This window comes from Thermobia domestica, chromosome 2, assembly GCF_964235325.1.
Source record: "Thermobia domestica chromosome 2, izTheDome1.hap1.1, whole genome shotgun sequence".
Lineage (NCBI taxonomy): Eukaryota > Metazoa > Arthropoda > Insecta > Zygentoma > Lepismatidae > Thermobia > Thermobia domestica.
The window spans coordinates 192,710,733-192,731,108 of NC_137455.1; the positions used below are offsets into that span (position 1 = coordinate 192,710,733).

The 20,376-nt window shown below is 34.8% G+C and overlaps 1 protein-coding gene across 3 annotated transcripts in view; it reads right to left on the reverse strand.

The window, feature by feature from the left end:
• The window catches only part of Pngl (N-glycanase Pngl), a 46,265-nt gene extending 29,710 nt beyond the window's left edge, over positions 1-16,555 (reverse strand). The window contains exon 1 of one of the 3 annotated variants that reach the window (XM_081748362.1): positions 15,917-16,555. In XM_081748362.1, coding sequence (XP_081604488.1) covers positions 15,917-16,132 — 216 coding nt within the window. In that variant the 5' untranslated portion in view covers positions 16,133-16,555. Of the gene's footprint in view, positions 1-2,259; positions 2,414-15,407; positions 15,541-15,916 lie in introns of those variants that run through there. The other 2 variants (XM_081748363.1, XM_081748364.1) reach the window with 2 other exon arrangements.
• Positions 16,556-20,376: the final 3,821 nt, after the last annotated feature.

Here is a 20,376-nt window from a genome sequence, read left to right on the forward strand (position 1 = left end):
CTCTCTCCGTAACTACAATCAACAAACTTGCTCTTTTTCTTCTTAGCATTTGAATTTTTGATTTAGTTTGATTTTCTTTCAAAGCTAGAATTTTTACTACCGTTCGATGCTCCTCACATTTCTTATATTTCTAAAAAATTTCATTTTTGACCCTTTTTCTTACCACCATCTTTCGGAATCTGTCTTGATTTTTTAAATACGGTCTTTATATAGGGTGATAATTAATAAACTATGAAATAAAACAGTCAATTTCTGTACGGCTCGCGTGATGACGTCCAAACTGCGTGGCTGACTACAGTGCATAATGGAAATTCGTATACGCATGCGACGAAGCCCACTTTCATTTGGATGGGTTCGTCAATAAGCAAAATTGGCGCATTTGGGGGACTGAGAATCCGCATTTCGCAATGGAGAAGTCTCTCCACCCTGAACGGGTGATGGTGTGGTGTGCAATATCCAGCCATGGAATAATCGGTGCGATATTCCTTGACGGCACGGTGACTACTGCACGATATGTGACGGTTTTGAAAAATGATTTCGACAAGATGTGGTTCATGCAAGACGAAGCTCGACCCCATCAGACCATGAGAGTATTTCACGTCCTGGAGGAGGATTTGGGGCCGCATTCTGGCTCTGGGGTACCCAGAGGCCACTGGAAGGGGACTCGCTTGGCCGCCATATTCCCTGGATCTGATCCCATGTGATTCATTTTTGTGGGGCTATGTTAAGAGTAAGGTGTACAGCAATAACCCCAAAACCATTGCCGGGCTGAATATTGCCATTCAAGAGGTCATCGACAGCATCGATGTTCCGATACTTAAGCGGATCATGCAGAAGTTTGCTGTTCGTCTGCGCCACATCATCGCCAGAGATGGCAGACATATCGAACATGTCATAATCTAAATCCGAATGTCTGTAGTGCCGTTTACATGTGCAATACAGTTTGTGTGTACCACGTAGTTTGTCACTTATTTCCGTTTTATTTCATATAGTTCATTAATTGCCACCTTGTATTTTCTGTGAAATGAAATGATACTTGTAGCTTAACGTCCAACGGTTATGCCTTTTAGGCTACAGGAAACGAATGATTATTGAAAGTGAATGAATGTGAAATTAAATTTTTGTGGTCTTCCACCGGGAATCGAACCCAGGACGATGTGTACCAAAGACACGCGCGCCAACTACTAAACCAGCGGAGAGAGCTATATCTCCTGTGGACAGCTGTAAAAAATACCCCTGATTTTTCTGTGGAATATAAATTCCCTTGGATTTCGGCTTATTTTGAAACATTTATCTGATTTTCAAGGTCAATGTGACCTCTGTAATAGCTTTTGTAATCAGTAAGTGGATATATATATATATATATATATATATATATATATATATATATATATATATATACATATACACACTTATGGACACCGTAAGTTGTGTGAATTATGTTTCTGTTCAAATGAAAGTTTTGTTTTAGTAGCAAACAAATAAAGTTTAGTACTTATCGCGATATTTATACAAAAAACTAAGAAACGTTTTCGAAGAACACGGTCCTCCTCATGAGCTTCAGTAAGTCTGAGAAAGGTTAAAAATACGCGTCAAAAACATGTTGAAAAGTGAGGGAATAAAAGAAAATTCGAAGCAACTGTTTTGTGACGTAAAATTTTTCAGTTGCTTTGAATTTTCCTTTTAAATACTGCGATATATTCTGAGTTTTCTCCTTTGTTTATTACTGTGACTATCATCACTATTCGCGATCTGTACTTTCATAAAAACTGTCATACGTACGTACTTCTATTCGCATTTACTACTGAACTTACACTCCCACTGCCACTTCTTTTCCCGAGAAGTAATTTTTAAACGAAGTTTATTCCGAAATATCTTACTCGATACTTTCAAAAAACAGTTTTCAGTTAGTATGCAAACAGGAAATTTTCATTTATCAGTCAATTTACTTGACTGTCCTATTTTTTCCTGATTCGTCTGTAATCGTTTTTGAGTTACTTTCAATCATTTAATGCATAATCTTTGTTGTCCTTTCTCTTATCAAAATAAATACCCAATTCGCTTCATACTTTAGGTCTTGATCCAAAGCTGTCTTGTGTGTTCTCATGCAGCTTTTTTCCCCTTAATTTTATGAGTCAAATGACCTATTCTGAGATTATAATGTGCCTGCTGTCTCCTGAAAAACTTACAAACTGTCATTCTTCCTAAAGAATGTTAAATCCAACAAAGTATAATGCACCATTATAGACAAATACTAACCTTGTTATTAGTACTCCTTTGTAGAAATTGTACTTCTTGTTTTCTTTTTCGACACAAAACTTGGTTCTTTACTTAGAATTATCAAGAGGCAGTTCAAATGGTGATCTTGTTGACAGACGATGGTCCCACCGTCCAAACAAAGAAAATATTGTATTTAGTATATTTTAATTGGTCAACTTTGAAACCTCAAATAATTAAGTACAATATTGGATGAAAGAAGGATATGGGACTGTCCACTGCTAATTCTTCATATTCTTTGTACATTTTACCTTTGAATGAGAAATAATTCGTAACGAGATACATTACAAGCATTTTGGCGACTTCATGAAAATCTAAATCTGAAAATAAATTAGTCGGAGCAATCAAGATGTAAGTCTTCTTTTAAATAATAATAATATAAAATAAAAACAGGCCACCCACTTCTCTTTGAGAAACCCTGTAATTTTACCGATAAGTGAAATTAAAATCAAATATTTAAAAAGTGATGACATTAATCTACATTGTTTACTGCGTCTTTAAGAGTTTTCTTGAACTATTTCCATCACTTACACTGAGCTTTCTCAACAGGGGAAGTAACTCACATAAAAACCGAATTCTTTTATAAGAACATGTTGCTTTCAAAGTACAATAGTTTTAAAATTTAAAAATTGAACAATAAGCTCTTAATAAACTTATTGTTTTGTAGAAAAAATATTGCAGTGATTTCTTCATGAAAGTATTGAAGATTAGGTCTTCTCCAAACACGAATTATGCATAAGACTCACTTTAGCCTTACTACTTCGTGTCTTGCAGATAGTTTTAGACCTTAATTTTAAAATCTATACAAAATTAAGTAAAACAAATTAGTAACTGACAGTATTAAAACTTTTTTTTAACGTCAACAACTTTGTGTAGACAATTCTGAACTTCTGATTTGTAATCATTGTATATTATCTGGCGGGTTGAAATCTTTATTTCAAGACAAAGCAATATTAACATTTCCCATCTACGTTTGTGCTTTAAAAGAGAAGCTGGTGGCATCTTTAACAACGAAGTGCATATCAAAATGACCTCCACTAATATAACAAACATATACACTCAGGAATCTTTATTGCGAATATTAAATTTAACAAATGAACATAAATACAAGAATATACTTAAGATAAACTAGGTACATTTTTGTTAAGATTAGCAATCCTAATCTTTTCTCTTTATGCTCTGAGTATTCTAATCGGATTATTATATTTCTGGTATTATTTCAACAACCAACGCAGTTGCTATCGACTACCAGACTCTAATTAAAGCACGCTGCTTTACAACGATTATTAAAAGAAAACACTAATATCAACATATTTTTTTTTTTTAACTATTGTAATTACCTTCACCATTGTCGATTAGGAAAGTGCTCTCTGGCGCTGTCAGCACTTACTCGCAATTTTCAACAACTTGTGGGGAAAGCAAGAGCATACATGAAATGGAGAATCAGTTGACAGTTAAAAAAGCAAGTATTGCCAATTAAATGAGGCAAATAAATATTTTGTGCGTCTTCATATGTTCCCAAGGGTAATTTTACAAAGTCATTGTGCACTACTTTCTCAATTCTCAAGACTGCAATGGGTCTAGTCGACTGGTTGGAGACTTTTTTGGCGAGGGAGGCTCGGGTTCGACTGACAATGGGAGTTCTTGAGGTTCGGATCCCAGATTAAGCTGCAGGTTTACCTCTCACACAATCTTGATGCTGAAAGGGACATTTAACTTGAAATGCACAAGTAACCCATTTATCCTACAAAGCATAAACATGAGGCTTTTGCCTCGAACCTAGTGAACAGCACTGGTAATTCGAAAATTTTGTGGAAAAAGTTAAATATATTAGGGATCAAGAGCAGTAGGAAACAAAATATGGCTAACAATAAATTTACTGCAGATGATCTTAATAACAATTTTTTTGACATTAAGTTTTTAAGTAATGCAGATTCTAAAATTACATATGATGAGAGTCCACAATGTACAGAAAACGTTTTTTCCTTTGAATGTGTCAGTCATCTAACAGTCATGAAGGCCATCAATAGAATAAAATCAAATGCTACTGGAGCTGACCAAATTAGTATTGAATTTATTTAAAAAAGCCCTTTATAGTAAATCCTATCAACTAATATTTTCAAGCGTTCGTTAATGGGCGGCACTTTTCCATCTGTTTGGAAAACAGCTGAAGTCCTAGCGTTCCTCAAAACAAGTAATATCACAAGTATTAATGATTTTTGGCCAATTACTATTTTACCTGCTCTTTCAAAGGCATTAGAATACATTGTTAGTGATCAAATTCGAACCCATCTAATGAAATACAATTTTTTTGATCCGTTTCAATCAGGCTGCAGAAAGTACCACAGTACTGCTACAGCGGTTACTTATGTTACTGACGACATTAGGCTAGCAATGGATAGAAAGCAAGTAATTGTTCTTGCTCTACTAGATTTCCCTAAAGCTTTTCAATCAATTATACATAAGATTCTCTTCCATAAATTGGCGACGAAATTTAACTTCTCCAATGGTGCTGTGAAATGGGTCAAAAATTATCTACAGGGACGGAAGCAATTTGTAACCGTAGCCGATACTTCTTCTGCACTGCGGAATCTCACTCACGGCGTTCCTCAAGGAAGCGTCCTTGACCCTCTCCTATTCTGTTTATACATTAACGACCTTCCTTCTGTCTTACAATACTGTAAGTATCACCTATACGCAGATGATTTTCAAATGAATGACACGAAAACTTGGACAATTCGATTCAATAAATGAATGACGATTTGCACCGCATTTACTTGTGGTCAAATGAAAATGGGTTAACCATAAATCCACTTAAATATTATCATCATTATTATCATAAATCTTATCATCTTATCATCATCATTACTGTCTCCCTTAGCCTCGGTGCATAATCGTAGGACAATAAGTATCTGTAGTAGCTAGAATTAGTACATTTGTGTCTCTTCTAAACGACTTATACAAATGCACCGTTCGAATATATCAACAGTACAGATAAACGGAACAATTATTCCATTTTCTGAAACTGTTACAAATCTCGGGGTAATAATAGATCAATTTCTTGAGTGGAAACCTCACATTAACGCTGTATGTAAGAAAGCGTTCTGGTCTTTGCATTCACTCAGTAGACTAAAGAAAATTCTACCCAACGAAACAAAGCTACTACTTGTAAAATCTCTAATATTTCCTCACGTTGAATATTGTGATGTAGCTCTATCAGACTTAAATGAAGAATTAGCGTATCGTTTGCAACGAATCCAAAATAACTGTATACGGTTTGCTTATAATCTCAAATCATTTAACTCCGTACCACAGAAAGGTGGGCCTTTTGAAACTTGCCGATAGACGTTATTTGCATCGACTCACACTTCTCTTTAAGGCTTTGCGATTTAAACAACCTTCCTACTTATTTCAAGTTTGCAACCACTAAATGCTCACCATGATCACAATACAAGATCAGGTGTAAATAAACTCCTTTCTCTTCCCCTATATTCGTCAAAATTCCACTCGAATGCGTTCTTTGCATCCACTAACCGCGCATAGAATGACCTCCCATCCAACACAAGACAATGTCAGATAATCAACCTATTTAAGAAGTCGGTTGAACAGACACTCCATAAGTCTATCAAGGCTTTAAAAAATCTGAAAAAAAAATGCTGATGTTTATTCTTCCTACCTTTTATTTGTTCTTTTTGTTCACTAAATGAATGTGACTATACTATGTGGTTATTTGTAATAATCTATGTGTGCATGTGATGTGATTTTGTGTGTGTGCGTGGGGGGTCGGTGGGTATATATATATATATATATATATATATATATATATGATTGGGAGTGTTTTATATATTTTATACATATATTATTATTATTATTATTAATTACTAATCATGATCATTGCATGGTCAAGTAGGAGACAAGGCATGATTAGCCTTAACTTCGCCATGTAAAATAAAGACTAAATAAATAAATAAAATGAGACGTTAATCACAGTAAAGAAATAAGTAATCAGAATAGCACTACCCCTCCTTCACAATTCTTCACATGTTAATGCTTATTTTGATGGAGCAGCAGTGGCTCAGTAGTAGAGCGCTCACCTCTGGTAAGCAAATATCTGGTTCGATTCCAGCCCGCGCCAAGTCAACTTTGAACAAATACCGTGTACAGACTTTTCTTGGGGTTTTCCTGTTTCCTACTACTTTCTTCAATCCACCATTTCATCCATTATCATCATCATCACTGTCTCCCTCAGCCTCGGTGCATAATCGTAGGACAATAAGTATCTGTAGTAGCTCGAATTAGGTTCATAAAGTGAAAATGTAACAATTATGTATATTTCAAAGTATTGTATGTATATGTTATTGGTATGGAGTTAGTGGAACTTGTGACCATAATGTCGCGTATGTGGTATTTAATGTTAGTGGCCTTCCCATCTATTCACCTGAGGGTGAATGATTAAATATGTATCCAGTGTTGGGAAGTAACGTAACGCAAGTAACGCGTTACTTTTTAAGTAACGTTTCCTAGTAACGCGTTACATTTTTTCTAAAGTAACTGTAACGGTAACGCGTTACAAATTTTTAAGTAACGTACCTAGTTTGCGTTACTTTTTTCGCGTTACATTTCGGATGAGTAACTACAATATATGTATTTTTTTTTTCAGAAACAAATGTTTCTTTCCTGTAAGTGAATTTCTCAGAATGAAACAATCGAGCATGAACTATGTATGTCAGTGACCGACAGTCACAGACACACAGAGAAACAGGTAAGTTCGTAGTGCCACTTGCTGTTTTTTGAAGATGAGGACAGCCTTAGGAAAATCACGTGTACTGATTGCAAGCACCTGGAAGATTTTGTCGTAGATTTTGACAGCTCCAAATCAATACATTCAGTGAGTGAACTAGGAGTGCAATGATACCGGTAGCTTATTTTACTTTGATTGGTGTTGTTTTTATAAAGATGGAGAACGAAAATATTTTGCCGTTCGAACATTTGAAAGAATATACTTGTGAGGATGATGGTGGGCAGAATTTAAAAGTAAAGTGTCTGAAGTGCCCCGGCGGAAAATAATTTATCAACAACTAGGGTGCCATAATTAACGATGTACAGTAAGGGGTTAATATGAATAAACTGTGTTCTGATGAGCAGGCCTACTTTATTACTAGAAAATAGTTTGCTGATGGTATGTAATATTGGAGTTCTTTCAGATCAGTTTTCTTATCCTAGAGTCCCGTTGATTATAGAGTAGCGTAATGTTTCTCTATATTCTGTATTTTTAATTTTACATAACATTATTATTGTTATATAATTAGTTTAGCAGAATAATAATAAGCAACCATTTTTTCTAACGCATAGGGATAAGCACGAATCAAGCTAAAACTCGGCTCGACTCGAATTCAAGTAGAGTTTCGAGTCAAGTCAAGGGTAATATCCTCGAGTCGAGTTCCGAGCCGATTCAGTTTTTCGCGCCGAGTTTCGAGTCCAGTTGAGTTTGATAAATGGCTTGTTCGTTTTAAGTCGTCTTGAAATCATGGCCTGATTACACTGAAAAACGAAAACCATGAGAAATGTAAGCTAAACAGTAATATGGAATACTTTTAGTATTGCTCAGGATAGGAGACACTGCTGGCGTCTCGTCTCGATAGCGAGACCACAAGAGATTTTTTATAACAAGTTCAGCTCGGCTCGGCTCAACTGAGAAGATGACTCGAGCCGGCTCACTTGGGGTGAACCATCGGCTCGAGCTGGCTTGGTAGGGATGACCCATTTGCTCGGTTCGGCTCAACTGAGCCGAGGGCTCTAGCCGAGTCGGTTGGATGAGCTGTTGGTTCGGCTCACTTCTCGGTTCGGGTCGATAGTGAATGAGCTGTGTGCCGAGCTGTTCAAGTCGTTGACAATTTTAAACCCAGGCCGAGCAGTTTTGGAGATATTTGGCCAGTACCCTATAACTTTTAACAGTGTTTGGCTCGAGCCCGAATACTCAACCTAGACCCTCAACCCAAATTCAGAAGCTCGTGAACAATGTCCTTGACTCAGACTTCACGACTACTGAGGTTGGCAATCAACTAGTTTTTTAGTATTCAAATACATACCGCCTATCTTTCATTTTTATATACAGTGTTGTTATAATAATAATAATAATAATAATAATAATAATAATAATAATAATAATAATAATAATAATAATAATAATAATAATAATAATAATAGCGGTAGTAATAGTAGTACGGAAAATTGAAGTCATAATTTTTTTTCACATTTTTAAAGTTTCGGACCTAAAAGTAACGCGTTACTTTCGAAGTAAAGTAACAGTTACTTTTTGGGGGACAAGTAACGCGTTACATTTTAAGAGAAAGTAAAGTAACTTATAACGCGTTACATTTTTACAAGTAACTTACCCAACACTGTATGTATCTACAGAAGTGTAACAATTAATAAATATTGCTTTATGAACACAAAGTAGAAAGTACACTTTGCCATCTGTAGACGTATCTCATATTTAAGGATCAAGTGTCCAATAAAGTAAGTTCGGCTATGTAGCGAATATTGACGCAGTGCATAAACTGATGTGCAACTTTATCCGCAATATTTGTTAACTCATATGCACTTCCGAAATAAACCTTTTAGAGTATTAAAATAAATTACAATGAAAACACTAAAGCTCAAACAGCAGCAACCATATTCGAAAATTGTTTCATTTTTGTTAACTATTTCACTTAATGCTGGAAATGAAACTGCGATAAAATCGAAACTAGTGGAAACAAAAATCATGCGTACGTCGAAAATGAATTTACCATTGCATTGTTGATCCAAATGAATTTTGTGAATGATTCACCAAAATTATATTGCAATGCACAAGCGAAAAGCAAAAGATACTGCGCGCACCTTCAGAATATAAGTTTGTTACACATCGTTAGTGGAGAACACAGATGTGTTTGAAGTTGCCAATTAAAGAACAAGCACCCTCAACCTCATCTGAAATAATCTCAAAAATTTCACTTTTAAATGTTTATAAAATCTCATTCTTCGCAAATCGAAATCCCCGACTCTTAGCAGAATTCCTGGTTTCCTCAAAACCTCTCTGACATTTACGATTTTCCAAGTTTGTCACGACCCTTAAAGACGCTCATGTCTTACAGTCTTACAAGTAATGAGATTAGAGGTTATATATATATATATATATATATATATATATATATATATATATATATATATATATATATATATATAATGTTTATTGCAGTGAAATTAATTGATAGATATAGTATTATTAACTTGATAATTTTCTTGTCCTAAGTTTGGAGGCGGCTTTAAGTAACTACGGTATGTTCCTATTAATTTCATAACTTGATTCTGTATAAATTTTACTCCACTTTATTTAGCGTAGGTGACTTTCAATAGGAAGAAATTGTATTTAAAGTTTAGCTTGAAGTTTATTGATTTTACATCATAGGGTACACTAAAAGATATAGAAGGTATTTACAATTGTTAAATTAGAAATTATTTTTCAGATCACAATTATTCCACTATTTTTCAAATCACAATTGCTGTTGAACAAACAAGTTGCATGTATATGTTATCTCATTATCTGCAGATGCAGGTACTGACTAGATATGTTGCGGGCGCAAATGCGGACATACATCCACGCAGACCTCTATCTGTATGATAGTATCCCATAGTATAGACATTGTAATATTGAATTCGTGTAATAATTCGTTTCTGTGTGTTCCAATTCCACATAACACAGACTGCTAAGACTGTTGTCAGTGATAACTGTAATGTTAAATGTAGATGGCATAGTTCGTATTAATTCAGGCAGGTGAGTTAGCTTGATAGTTTCAAAAGTTATTGAATTTTAATAGATGCTAAAATTCATGACAAAGTATAAGATATCAGTTTTTTATTATTATTATTATTATTATTATTATTATTATTATCCTGTTCCCAGAAACCGGTCGTTACGATTTTCGGTAAAATATTAAAATGTTCATTCTATGGAACGGTTCAAGATATTTTGCTCCGCTTTTGTTTTATTTGAAAGATAACAATTTACTAATTCAAACGATACTCCTTCGTGTGGAAATATGTGTCCAAGTTCTCAAGCTGTAGTCTTCTGAAATTTTGTTTATTTTTTTTTTTTCTTTCAAAAATACCAATCCCAAATATTTAGATTTTTTACTATTGATCAGTACAATGCAGTACTATATTCCCTGAAAAGCAGAACTTCCAATTTTGAGTTTAACAGGTTTTATAAACGATGTTCATATTTTAACTTCTGTCCAGTACAATTACACTGGAAATGACAACAATGTTGCAGTCAATATAATAGCTTTGGTGAAGCTCTCCAGCTTCGTTCTGCAATACCCAATAGGTTCTCTCAATGGATGTTCTTTCGCGCTGACAGAGCTTAGCCTACATATAGGAAATTCATAATTGAAGTTTGCAAAAGATACAGATTTCATGAGATTCAACAATAAATTTATTGCTAAAATGTGTAGGATATTAACTATTTTTTTTTCTTTTTTTTAAAACAAAAAATCTGCTCACTCTTACAAAATCAGGTTTAATCTATGGCTGTATTTCCTTCTGAGAGTATACAGATATGAGTGAAGAGATTAACTAAAGAAGATATGAATAAGGCTAATCAACTAGAAATTATTTTGAATTGGGTTTAAGAAAATGAAAATCCTAGGGAAACTCTTGATGAATTAAGGAAAAGGTCATTTGATTTACACCATAACTAAACTAACGAAGTTCAAGAATAATAGGGTTTCCTTTCAATATTAGACTGGATTTTCATAGAACCTGAATGAAGTTGCGAAGAAATCTGGGTTTCAGGATGGCTGTAAATTACCAATAAATACAAGAATAAAAGCACATACATGAGATTCCAAGTGAAATGAAATGAAATGAAATCTGTCTGTTTTACGTCCACGGATATGCCGGCTAGGCTAAAGGAAATGGTGATGATGAGAAATAAATCAAATGGTGGAATGAAGAAAGTAAGAAAAAACGGGAGAACAGTTAGAAAACCCATACACACGGTGTTTATCCACCACAAAACCCACTTGGGACGAACTGGGATCGAATCAGGGACACCACGCACCAAAGGTGGACGAGTAAACCACCGCGATCCCACGAGATTCCAAAGATCAGGATTCTGTGGTTTCTTGCTTACTGAAACACCTAGACACAGGAATACAACTTAAGGTCAATATTATTTGGGAAATATTATCACTAATAGATAGAAATGTATTCGAGCCATATTTCATGAGGACAAGACACTAACTTAAATGTAAATGAAGACAAACTCAACAAGAATTGGAACATAAAAACCTTAATTCCACAAGCAAAGCTCACTAGCTTTAAATCATAAATGTAACGCAAATTTTCCTGTTATGCTCAAAGGCTATTACACACAATTTGTCTATGAAAAGAAAGAAAAAAAAACTGAAGTGAAGGTTTCAAACTATAAATAGCTGCATTTACTATTGTTTTATTTATACATTACCTAAAATGCCCGTTCTCTGCACGAGGTGACTAGATTTATGGAAGTATTTGTACTCATTTTCTCACCATACGATAAGTATTTCTTTGAAAGTGTAATAATTAAAGAAAGCTTATTAGATAATATTCTATTTCAGGTGTAAAGTTCGAATTCCCTATATCCCTTACGATACGTCCTTTAATCAAATTGACATGATAAAAACCTAGCCTGAGGTGCGTATTATGTTCCAAAATTCATTTCAAACGAGGCAGCTGCTTTCCCGTGATGTGATCACAAAGAAAAGATAACGTCAATTTCACTGCGAGAAAAATAATAATAAAAATTCCCCCTCCCCTCTAAAATACGATCCGCTTATTTTTATGTGAAATTTATTTGCCGAGTTACATCATCCTTCTTGACGGGCTAGTGAGATATTCTATTTTCATCTGACATTTTGATCCCTTGCACCTCCTCCCCTTAAGATACGGCCTTAAATCAAAGTGAGAAGGAAGTATCAATCTTGAAGTACGTAATAACTATGTTACGAAGTTTATTTCAAACTTTTCAGCCGTCTTCGCGTGAATCACAAATAAGAGAGTGTAGCTCTTCACTTTGGCAGAAGAAATATGTAAAATAATCCCCCCTTCTCAAAAATATTGGGACATGTGTCTGCTTATTTTTAATAAGGAGTGTACATATCGAGTTTCATCTTCCTAACTTGACGAGCCAGTGATATACTACATTCTTCGCATACATTTAATCCCTATACTCTCTTTAGAACACGCCCTTGAATCAAAGTGATATGAAAAAACCCTATCATGAATCAAAATTCATTTTAAATTTTTCAGTTTTTGTAATGTGTCAAAAAATAACATAAAATGGTCTCCTTAAAATGAGAATTTTTAAAAGCGCTGGAACAACTGCTTCATTTTTAATAAGGAGTTATCAAGCTTTATCTTCTTAAATTAACGGGATCACAAGATATTACATTTTCTGCATAAATTACGACCCCTGCTACCCGTCTTCGCTTAGAATATGTATTTTAATCGAAGTAACATGACAAAAAACGAGTTTAAGACAAGTGATAACTTAATCAAAAGTTCATTTCAAACGATTCAGCCGATTTCCCGTGATTCGATCATAAACAAGATCAAGTTTTGAGCTAGGGCCTTTCTATTTCAACTGTGTCCCTTCTGGCGCTGCTGTCGATGTGTTTTCCCGACTTTACTCGAAAGAGGAGGGACAAGTTGCTGCGGCCGAAATCTTTCAATTATTAGATGCGGAAGTGTTGCCACAATGAATTATTTCACGGATTTCGCTGTGCTCTGTCTTGTTACCTATTCTAAGTATAGTCAATGATCTTCCTCGTCAAGACCAAACACTGAATGAAAAAATTTTCAGCACAGGTGAGGTCATTCACTTCTTTTCTGTAAGCAAAAAGGAGTTTTCTCCATCAGAGGGTGGTGGGTGTGAGGTCGAAATATGTTTCGCATATTTTCCGAGGGCATACCTGGAATAGATAAGCTCTAGTGTGTGTAGATGTTCACCAACAGTTACGGAATTTATTGTTTCTTTGAAAAGGATTAAATAAAAAAAAATTAAAAAACCTATATTAATACTCATGAAAACAAGTTCTTCAATTGGGAGTCTGGCAGTCGATGGCAACAGAATTGGCCGTCTAAGTCATACCAGGAAAAAAGTTATCATGCGATTAGGATTCTCAGGGCGCATAAGAAAAGGTTAGGGGTTGTTAATCTTAGATTATTAACTACTACTTATGTTAGGTGGCACTTAATCGTAGTGTACAAATGGTTCTGTTTTGATGTAAAAATGAAATGAAATGAAATCTTTCAGTTTAACGTCGCGTGATTATCCCTGTTAGGCTAAGGGAAATGGATGATTAAGGCAAGTGAATGATGATGGAAGAATTGGTGGAATGAAAATATGGGAAGAAACTCAAAATGTAACACAAGCTTGCTTGGACAGGGATCTAAACCAGAGATCGCACACACCAGAGGTAAGTACTTTACCACTGAACCACCGTGATCCTCGTGTCTTGATATAATTCGTATCCTACATAAATTTCGTTAATAAGTGCCATTACCAGCACAGTTAAATGCTAGATATCAGATTACTAAATCACTGTACTTTCAAATATATGAATTAATTTTATTAAGCAAGTAACCAACCTAAAAACAAGTTAAAGAGAACATGCCATAAAGCACATTTGGTTACTACATAAAACAATTGTCAGTTACTTCAGTTCTAAAGCAGTCCGTTCATCCGAACTCTATCGTAACAACAGTAATTCAATGTAAGGAAATTTGGAAACGAATAACAGTGACAATGAGAGAACTTAAGGGAGTAAGAAGGCCCAGAAACAACCTAACACTCAGCCTAGCCTAATCTATTGAAACAAATTGAAATTTTATGCAAATAGAGTAGTAGCCAATCTAACATACCCTAACCTAAATTTGACATTTTTCAGCATTGGTAATGTTTGGACACCTTCTGTGAAATAAAGCTGACATTAAAAAGTAAGATCAAAAGTACACTTGATAAAATAAGCATTTCTTTGTTAATGTGACTGTTTCTACGCTCCCCCAGTTTCGCCCAGCCGGGAAGTCGCTTAGATCCATATTAACTTTGTATCTAATTTGGTTCGAAAATTTAATGTTAGTTTTCAGCTGTCGTATTGAAGTACTGTATATCAATGCCTATATTATGAAAGAACAAATATTGTACGGTACTGAGAACAAAACTGGTTGCGTATTGTGTACAGAGAACAAAACAGACATCAAAACAGGCTACCATACATGGTTTTTCCGTAGTAACTGGGCATTTTTCAGGTTCACTCAAACAGACGGTTCTACCAAATTATAACATATTTCTTCCATTTTCAGGTTAGGTTTGAGCTTTGTAGCAGAGCATGTACTAACTCAGAACCTCCATTACTACTTGCAGATTGTCTTCGGGAGGGCTCAATATAGTGTGGATGTATGGCATAAAAAATGAACCAAATTTTACTAGGTGGCCACTACATAGCATTAATGATATCTAATCAAGTCAGAGCAGGGGCGCAGCATGGGGGGCCCAAGCGGTAGCAAGGCAGTGCGTCCGTAGCGAGCAGATGCGTCAGCGACGGGGCTATACGCATAAACGAGGATAATGGAAGAACACACACATAACAAAACTTTCAGTATCATTCAAAATCCATTTCAATATGCTGTGCCCAGACAGTAATTATTTTGTTCAGACTCTCATTCCTTTAGAAAAAATGTTTCACATCGTGGTAATAGTTAAGAACAGCTACTTCTCATCTCCCGTGCACGAGGATACATCTTACTGTTGCACTACCTACAGAAATGATTCTATATCATGTATAAGTGGTAATATATAGGTAAAATACGATGTGAAACATTTTCGTGAATGGATGAGAGTGAATATAATAAGTTCTGACACTCCACAGCATATTGAAAAGAAATCTTTCCAAATTTGGTAGAACCAACCTGAAAGATCTACCTAACCTAAAATGTAAGAAATCTGTCAAAATTTGATAGAATCGTCTGCTCGAGTAATGCCCATTTTTTATATCTTTACCTTATATTTACTATAACTTCCATCACTAGTACTCAACTGTACATACTATCTATTTTATCCGTAAATGTTAAAAGTAAACCTCCACACAGCGTAATGTGTTACAGGAGACGACCATCTGCACACAAAGCTCAACTCTCACTCTTTTAACAAATTTCAAGTGAATAGAGGCGTGTTAGGGTCGAGTAGCTTAAAACATTAGTTTCCTTCTGGCCCCTTACGCTACAGTTGTGGGATTTACAGTATTTCTGAATATGTCATCGGAGTGGATAGTTATGAGTATAGTGGAATGCTTACTTAGTTTAGGTTAAATTAGTTAACATGTTATCAAGTATGTTTCTTTAGGTTAGACGAATTGTTATATTAGACTTAAAAAGATATTGTGCAAATTAATTTAAACTATAGTAAACACAAGATTTTGCATGATTTGGCTCAATTATACTCTTGCCATGCTATATGTAAAAATAAAAAAGAAAGGAATTTAACACTCTTTGGCATTATTATATAGTTAGGTGACGTCCTCAGTGAAGAAATTAATTTCGTATTAAAAAAACTTACCTCTTCAAATCCCATCGCAAACAGGCACTCCATCGCTCCTATGGAATGAATCAACTTAACTGCGACAGTTGGGTTTCCAAGTCGGATGCGCCGGTATTTCGGATTTGTTGGATTTTTCAACACATTATCTACTAATTTCAACAAAATAGATGTAGTTTGTAAGTACACCTCTGTAGGATTCTCTTCTAATGTTTGTACGCACTGTTTTATGGACATGTTGGTAAGTGAGTGTACACTACGTATTATTATTTTTTTCAGGAATGTTAACTTCCCAATCCACCCCTATTTCCTTCTGCAAAATCAGCTGACGAATCAAGTTAGTAGAGTACCATTATAGGCAGTGTATACATCTCATATCTTGATATGGGGAAACCAAAATATTGTCAAAATATATGTCATTTAGTAATTCATCAATTTCATTGGCAAAAATCTAGAACAAAATTAACATACAAATGCCCACAATTTAATCATGTTCTGTGTTTAAAATAACGCGAGCTTATAACAAATTTCCAATAGATTTTCACAATTTCGTGATTGGGCGTAGACACTTTTCATGGAAGTAGCACAGCCTTATAATCGAATATATCATATCGTACTACACAAGATAATCGGGCACTGTATCTATAATTCATCCTTACTGTAAGTATGGTAAAATATGGTAGAAACAAACAAGAAATGTATTCCAGTTTCGATTTGTTCATCAAAAACCAACTTGATTGAAGTTACTCTAGCTCAAGTAAAAGATTCTTACAGATAGCAGCACTGTTACTTTCTGTAAACTTTCTCCTCGTAGGTTGCAGCTTCCACATCTCGCATTATGAGCCCATCTTCAGAACAAGTTACTACTATTTGTTTTTCTCTTAAAAGTGGAGCGCATACCTAATATTTAGGTCATCAACTTTCTGATTGAGTATACTGTTTTGAAAGTTTTTATCTAACAATTCGACTTGTAATGAATCCATTGAAAACTAATCATCATTTAAAAAAATCTATAATTTCTATACAGGTAGTTTTTATTATTAATAATAACTGCATAGAAACAATAGTAACGATTAATAAAAACAATTAGTATTTTTTTTCCAAAACTGTGCGAAGTAGAATATTATGTTGCATATATATATATATATATATATATATATATATATATATATATATATATAGCTTACTTTTAAAGTTTCAGTATGCGGTTCCTCAATATAAAGTTTTATCCTAAGCTGATGTCTACTAGGCCGCCCGCAGAGGCAAATCCCCACCCAAGGGCGCCCATCAGGAGGGGCCAAGGTGGGGCGCTCGCGCCCCCTATAGGAAATTGTACTTGGGAATATCGAAAACCCAATAGAATTCTTACATTAGTTACAACAAAATATGAAACTATATTTGAAATATCGCTAATACTTGCCACTCCCTTGGAAACCACAACATGGGCGCCCTTGTCCCCATCCTTGGATTTTCGAAGGGTTCAATTCTTTCATACATGTCGTAACATATTAGATTTGCTTACTCATACACTATCACTACATTTAATATATTTAGTACTATAGTATATTTACTGAGCCAGTGGCGTATCAAGCGATAACACTGCTTAGGGTAAAAACGGAAATTGTGTCCTCAACCTTTCTGCCCTTATTTCCACCACCGCATTTATATCATATCGATTCAATAGCTTTTCTTCCTACTTCTGTGTTGAACATGATTATGACTTGACTGTGGAGACAAAATTAAATCCTCATTATTCAGTTATAATTTGTTTTACAAGATTCAAAAATTTAGAAGAAAATGATTGAAGAAACTTTAGCATAAGTTCACTTTTGAGTATGATTACACAGGTCTGCAACCAAAAAGCTGTTTGCATAAGTTTAGCTGATTTTTACGCTTCTGGGTGCACCGAAGTCGAAAATGGCCTCCGTCTCTTCCTGGGACGTCAAGTTTTTGTACAATCGAAATGTAACATGGTCAAATAGGTAGCTGGGAATCGGTAAATTGCAAATGCATTACATGAAAATAAAAATGAACATGGAAGATTAAATGTAGTCTATTTGTGCTCCCCGAAACATGAAAATACATGTATATTGGTCCGGATGGGGATCACTGACACAAATCGTAATGTGTCATGAATGAGAGTACGAGATTACAAAGAAAAACCAAAAACAATAACTTTGTTCATAAAACGAATTTAGTAAGATTACGTCTTAGATTTGTAAAACATTGGTAAGTAGTTCTTGCTACACTGTTTTTTGCTCAAATACTACGAGTACGCGGGTTTTTGTTGGTCCTGATATTAGAAAACTCATATCCGACAAAGACTTCATCAGTTCAATGACTCCAACTCAAGAAGGGGCTTGGGTTGCCTTTACTGTGGCCATCAAAACGTGTTTGAGAAACCGAAAGGATCCACAGTACAAAGTAATAGTAGAAAAAAAATGTTGCATGCGTTCCGAAAACTTGGATGCTCCATTAGCTTGAAAGTCCATTTACTCAACTCCCACCTTGACTACCTTCCTGAGAATGTAAAAGCAGTGAGTGAAGAGCAGGGGGAGCATTTCCATCAAGATATCAAAGAAATGGAACGATGGTATCAGGGGAGTGTTACGATGATGGCAGACTCCTGCTGGATGTTGTTTAAGGATCTTCTGGCAGCCACCTACAAAAGGACAAGCTCCAAACGAAGTTCGACCTTTAAAAAAAGACGATTTCACAATCAATGTAATTGAGGGTGGTATTATTATTATTATTATTATTATTATTATTATTATTATTATTATTATTATTTTGTCTTTACGTGTGTGCATGTTTCTGTACATTAATTTGTATTACACTGTTAACGCTGTTTCTGTAAATCGCATACTTGTGTTCATATTTATGTTCAACAATGACTACCCGTTTGTTCGAAACTCAGACGTCCCAGGACAAAACGTTGTCATTCCTGGATTCAGTGCACCCCAAGGATCCCCAACACATACGAATCAGTTAACTAAACCGAAACAGCTTTTCATTATTTTATTTTTGCACGCCTGTGTTATCGAATATTTTCTATACATGTATTACAATGCTATTTTCTGCTACAAAATTGTTCATAATGTCCTCATAGTTCTTTTCTCTGTTTATTCTTTCTCAACACTTACTAGAGCAAAATCATGCAATTTATCTTGAACCATGGGTAGTTTTAAGTCTGAAAGAATTGATTTCGTTTGCTGAACGATCTTCCAGAGTTGTCAACCCCAATAATATGTCTCCCTCAGCCAAATTTATTGTTGTAAGCCAATCGTGAGCTGTCAATTGCCTAATATATTAGATGCGAAAATGGAAAAGGTAGCACTATTGACTAGCGATATTCAGACTGGGGATCACTTTCATTTGCATGCCATATAATTACTCCGAGAAGATCTTTAAGCCTTGAGCTCTTAAAACGCGAACTGCAAGTAACATTTGACACACATACAAACATACATGTCGATCTCTCTCTCTCTCTCTCTCTCTATATATATATATATATATATATATATATATATATATATATATATATATATATATATATATATATATATATATATATATATATATATATAGTGAAGTTATGCATCAGAATGATTAGTCTCTCTTCTCTTGACATCTCACTGGGTGCACTTTTCTTCCTCTTTAATAGCTCTCAATCTAAGGTCTCATTTTGACATATGCAAAATCCTTCATTCAAGGACTCATAGACTAAAGTTGCTTTTTTGGTGTAAATATGATCTTTGAGACCTTTTAAATCCTGTATGGTACCATGGAAGTTCATCTTAAAAGACACATATTCTCGAAGTGTCCCCTCGGGGTTAGTGTAAAATTGGTTCAAATGCAAAGTTCTCCGCAACTAAATGTGCATTGTACTAATTTTAGCGGCCCATACCGGTAATTTTCATATTTATGGGCCCTCATACATCCGGAATTCAATCATACATTACTATAACGCTCGGATACAAAATTACTTTAGTTTCATTTGATGTAACTGGACATGAATGTGGGTATGTGCAAAACAAATTGGATCAAGTACTGCTTCTTTGACACATGTTACCCACTCTGACCGTCATCTTGAATTCGCCATATTGGATTCAACTTCCGGTTCTTTAAATGGGAATAGGTGCAAGTGATACATCAAATTTATGTACAATTTTCTCGGAAAATCATTGATGGACATTCACTTTAAACCTTTAGAGCATTTTTTAAATTAAGGAATTTTTAGCATTAATAGGAAATAAAGGAATTGCTTAATTGGAAGTAAAGTTTTTTATGTCAAGTTTTCCCTGAACCTAGTATTTATTATAAAATTCTTTTCTCTACGATTACTGGGTGAATTAATTATCCTAAACAATTAGCATGTAAATGTGATGCCGAGGGAAAGAAGGTAAAAAAAGAGAATTAAAAAGAAAGGAAAGTACATAAATCTGAGGTTACTTATTTTTTTATTAAGGAATTTTACTCTT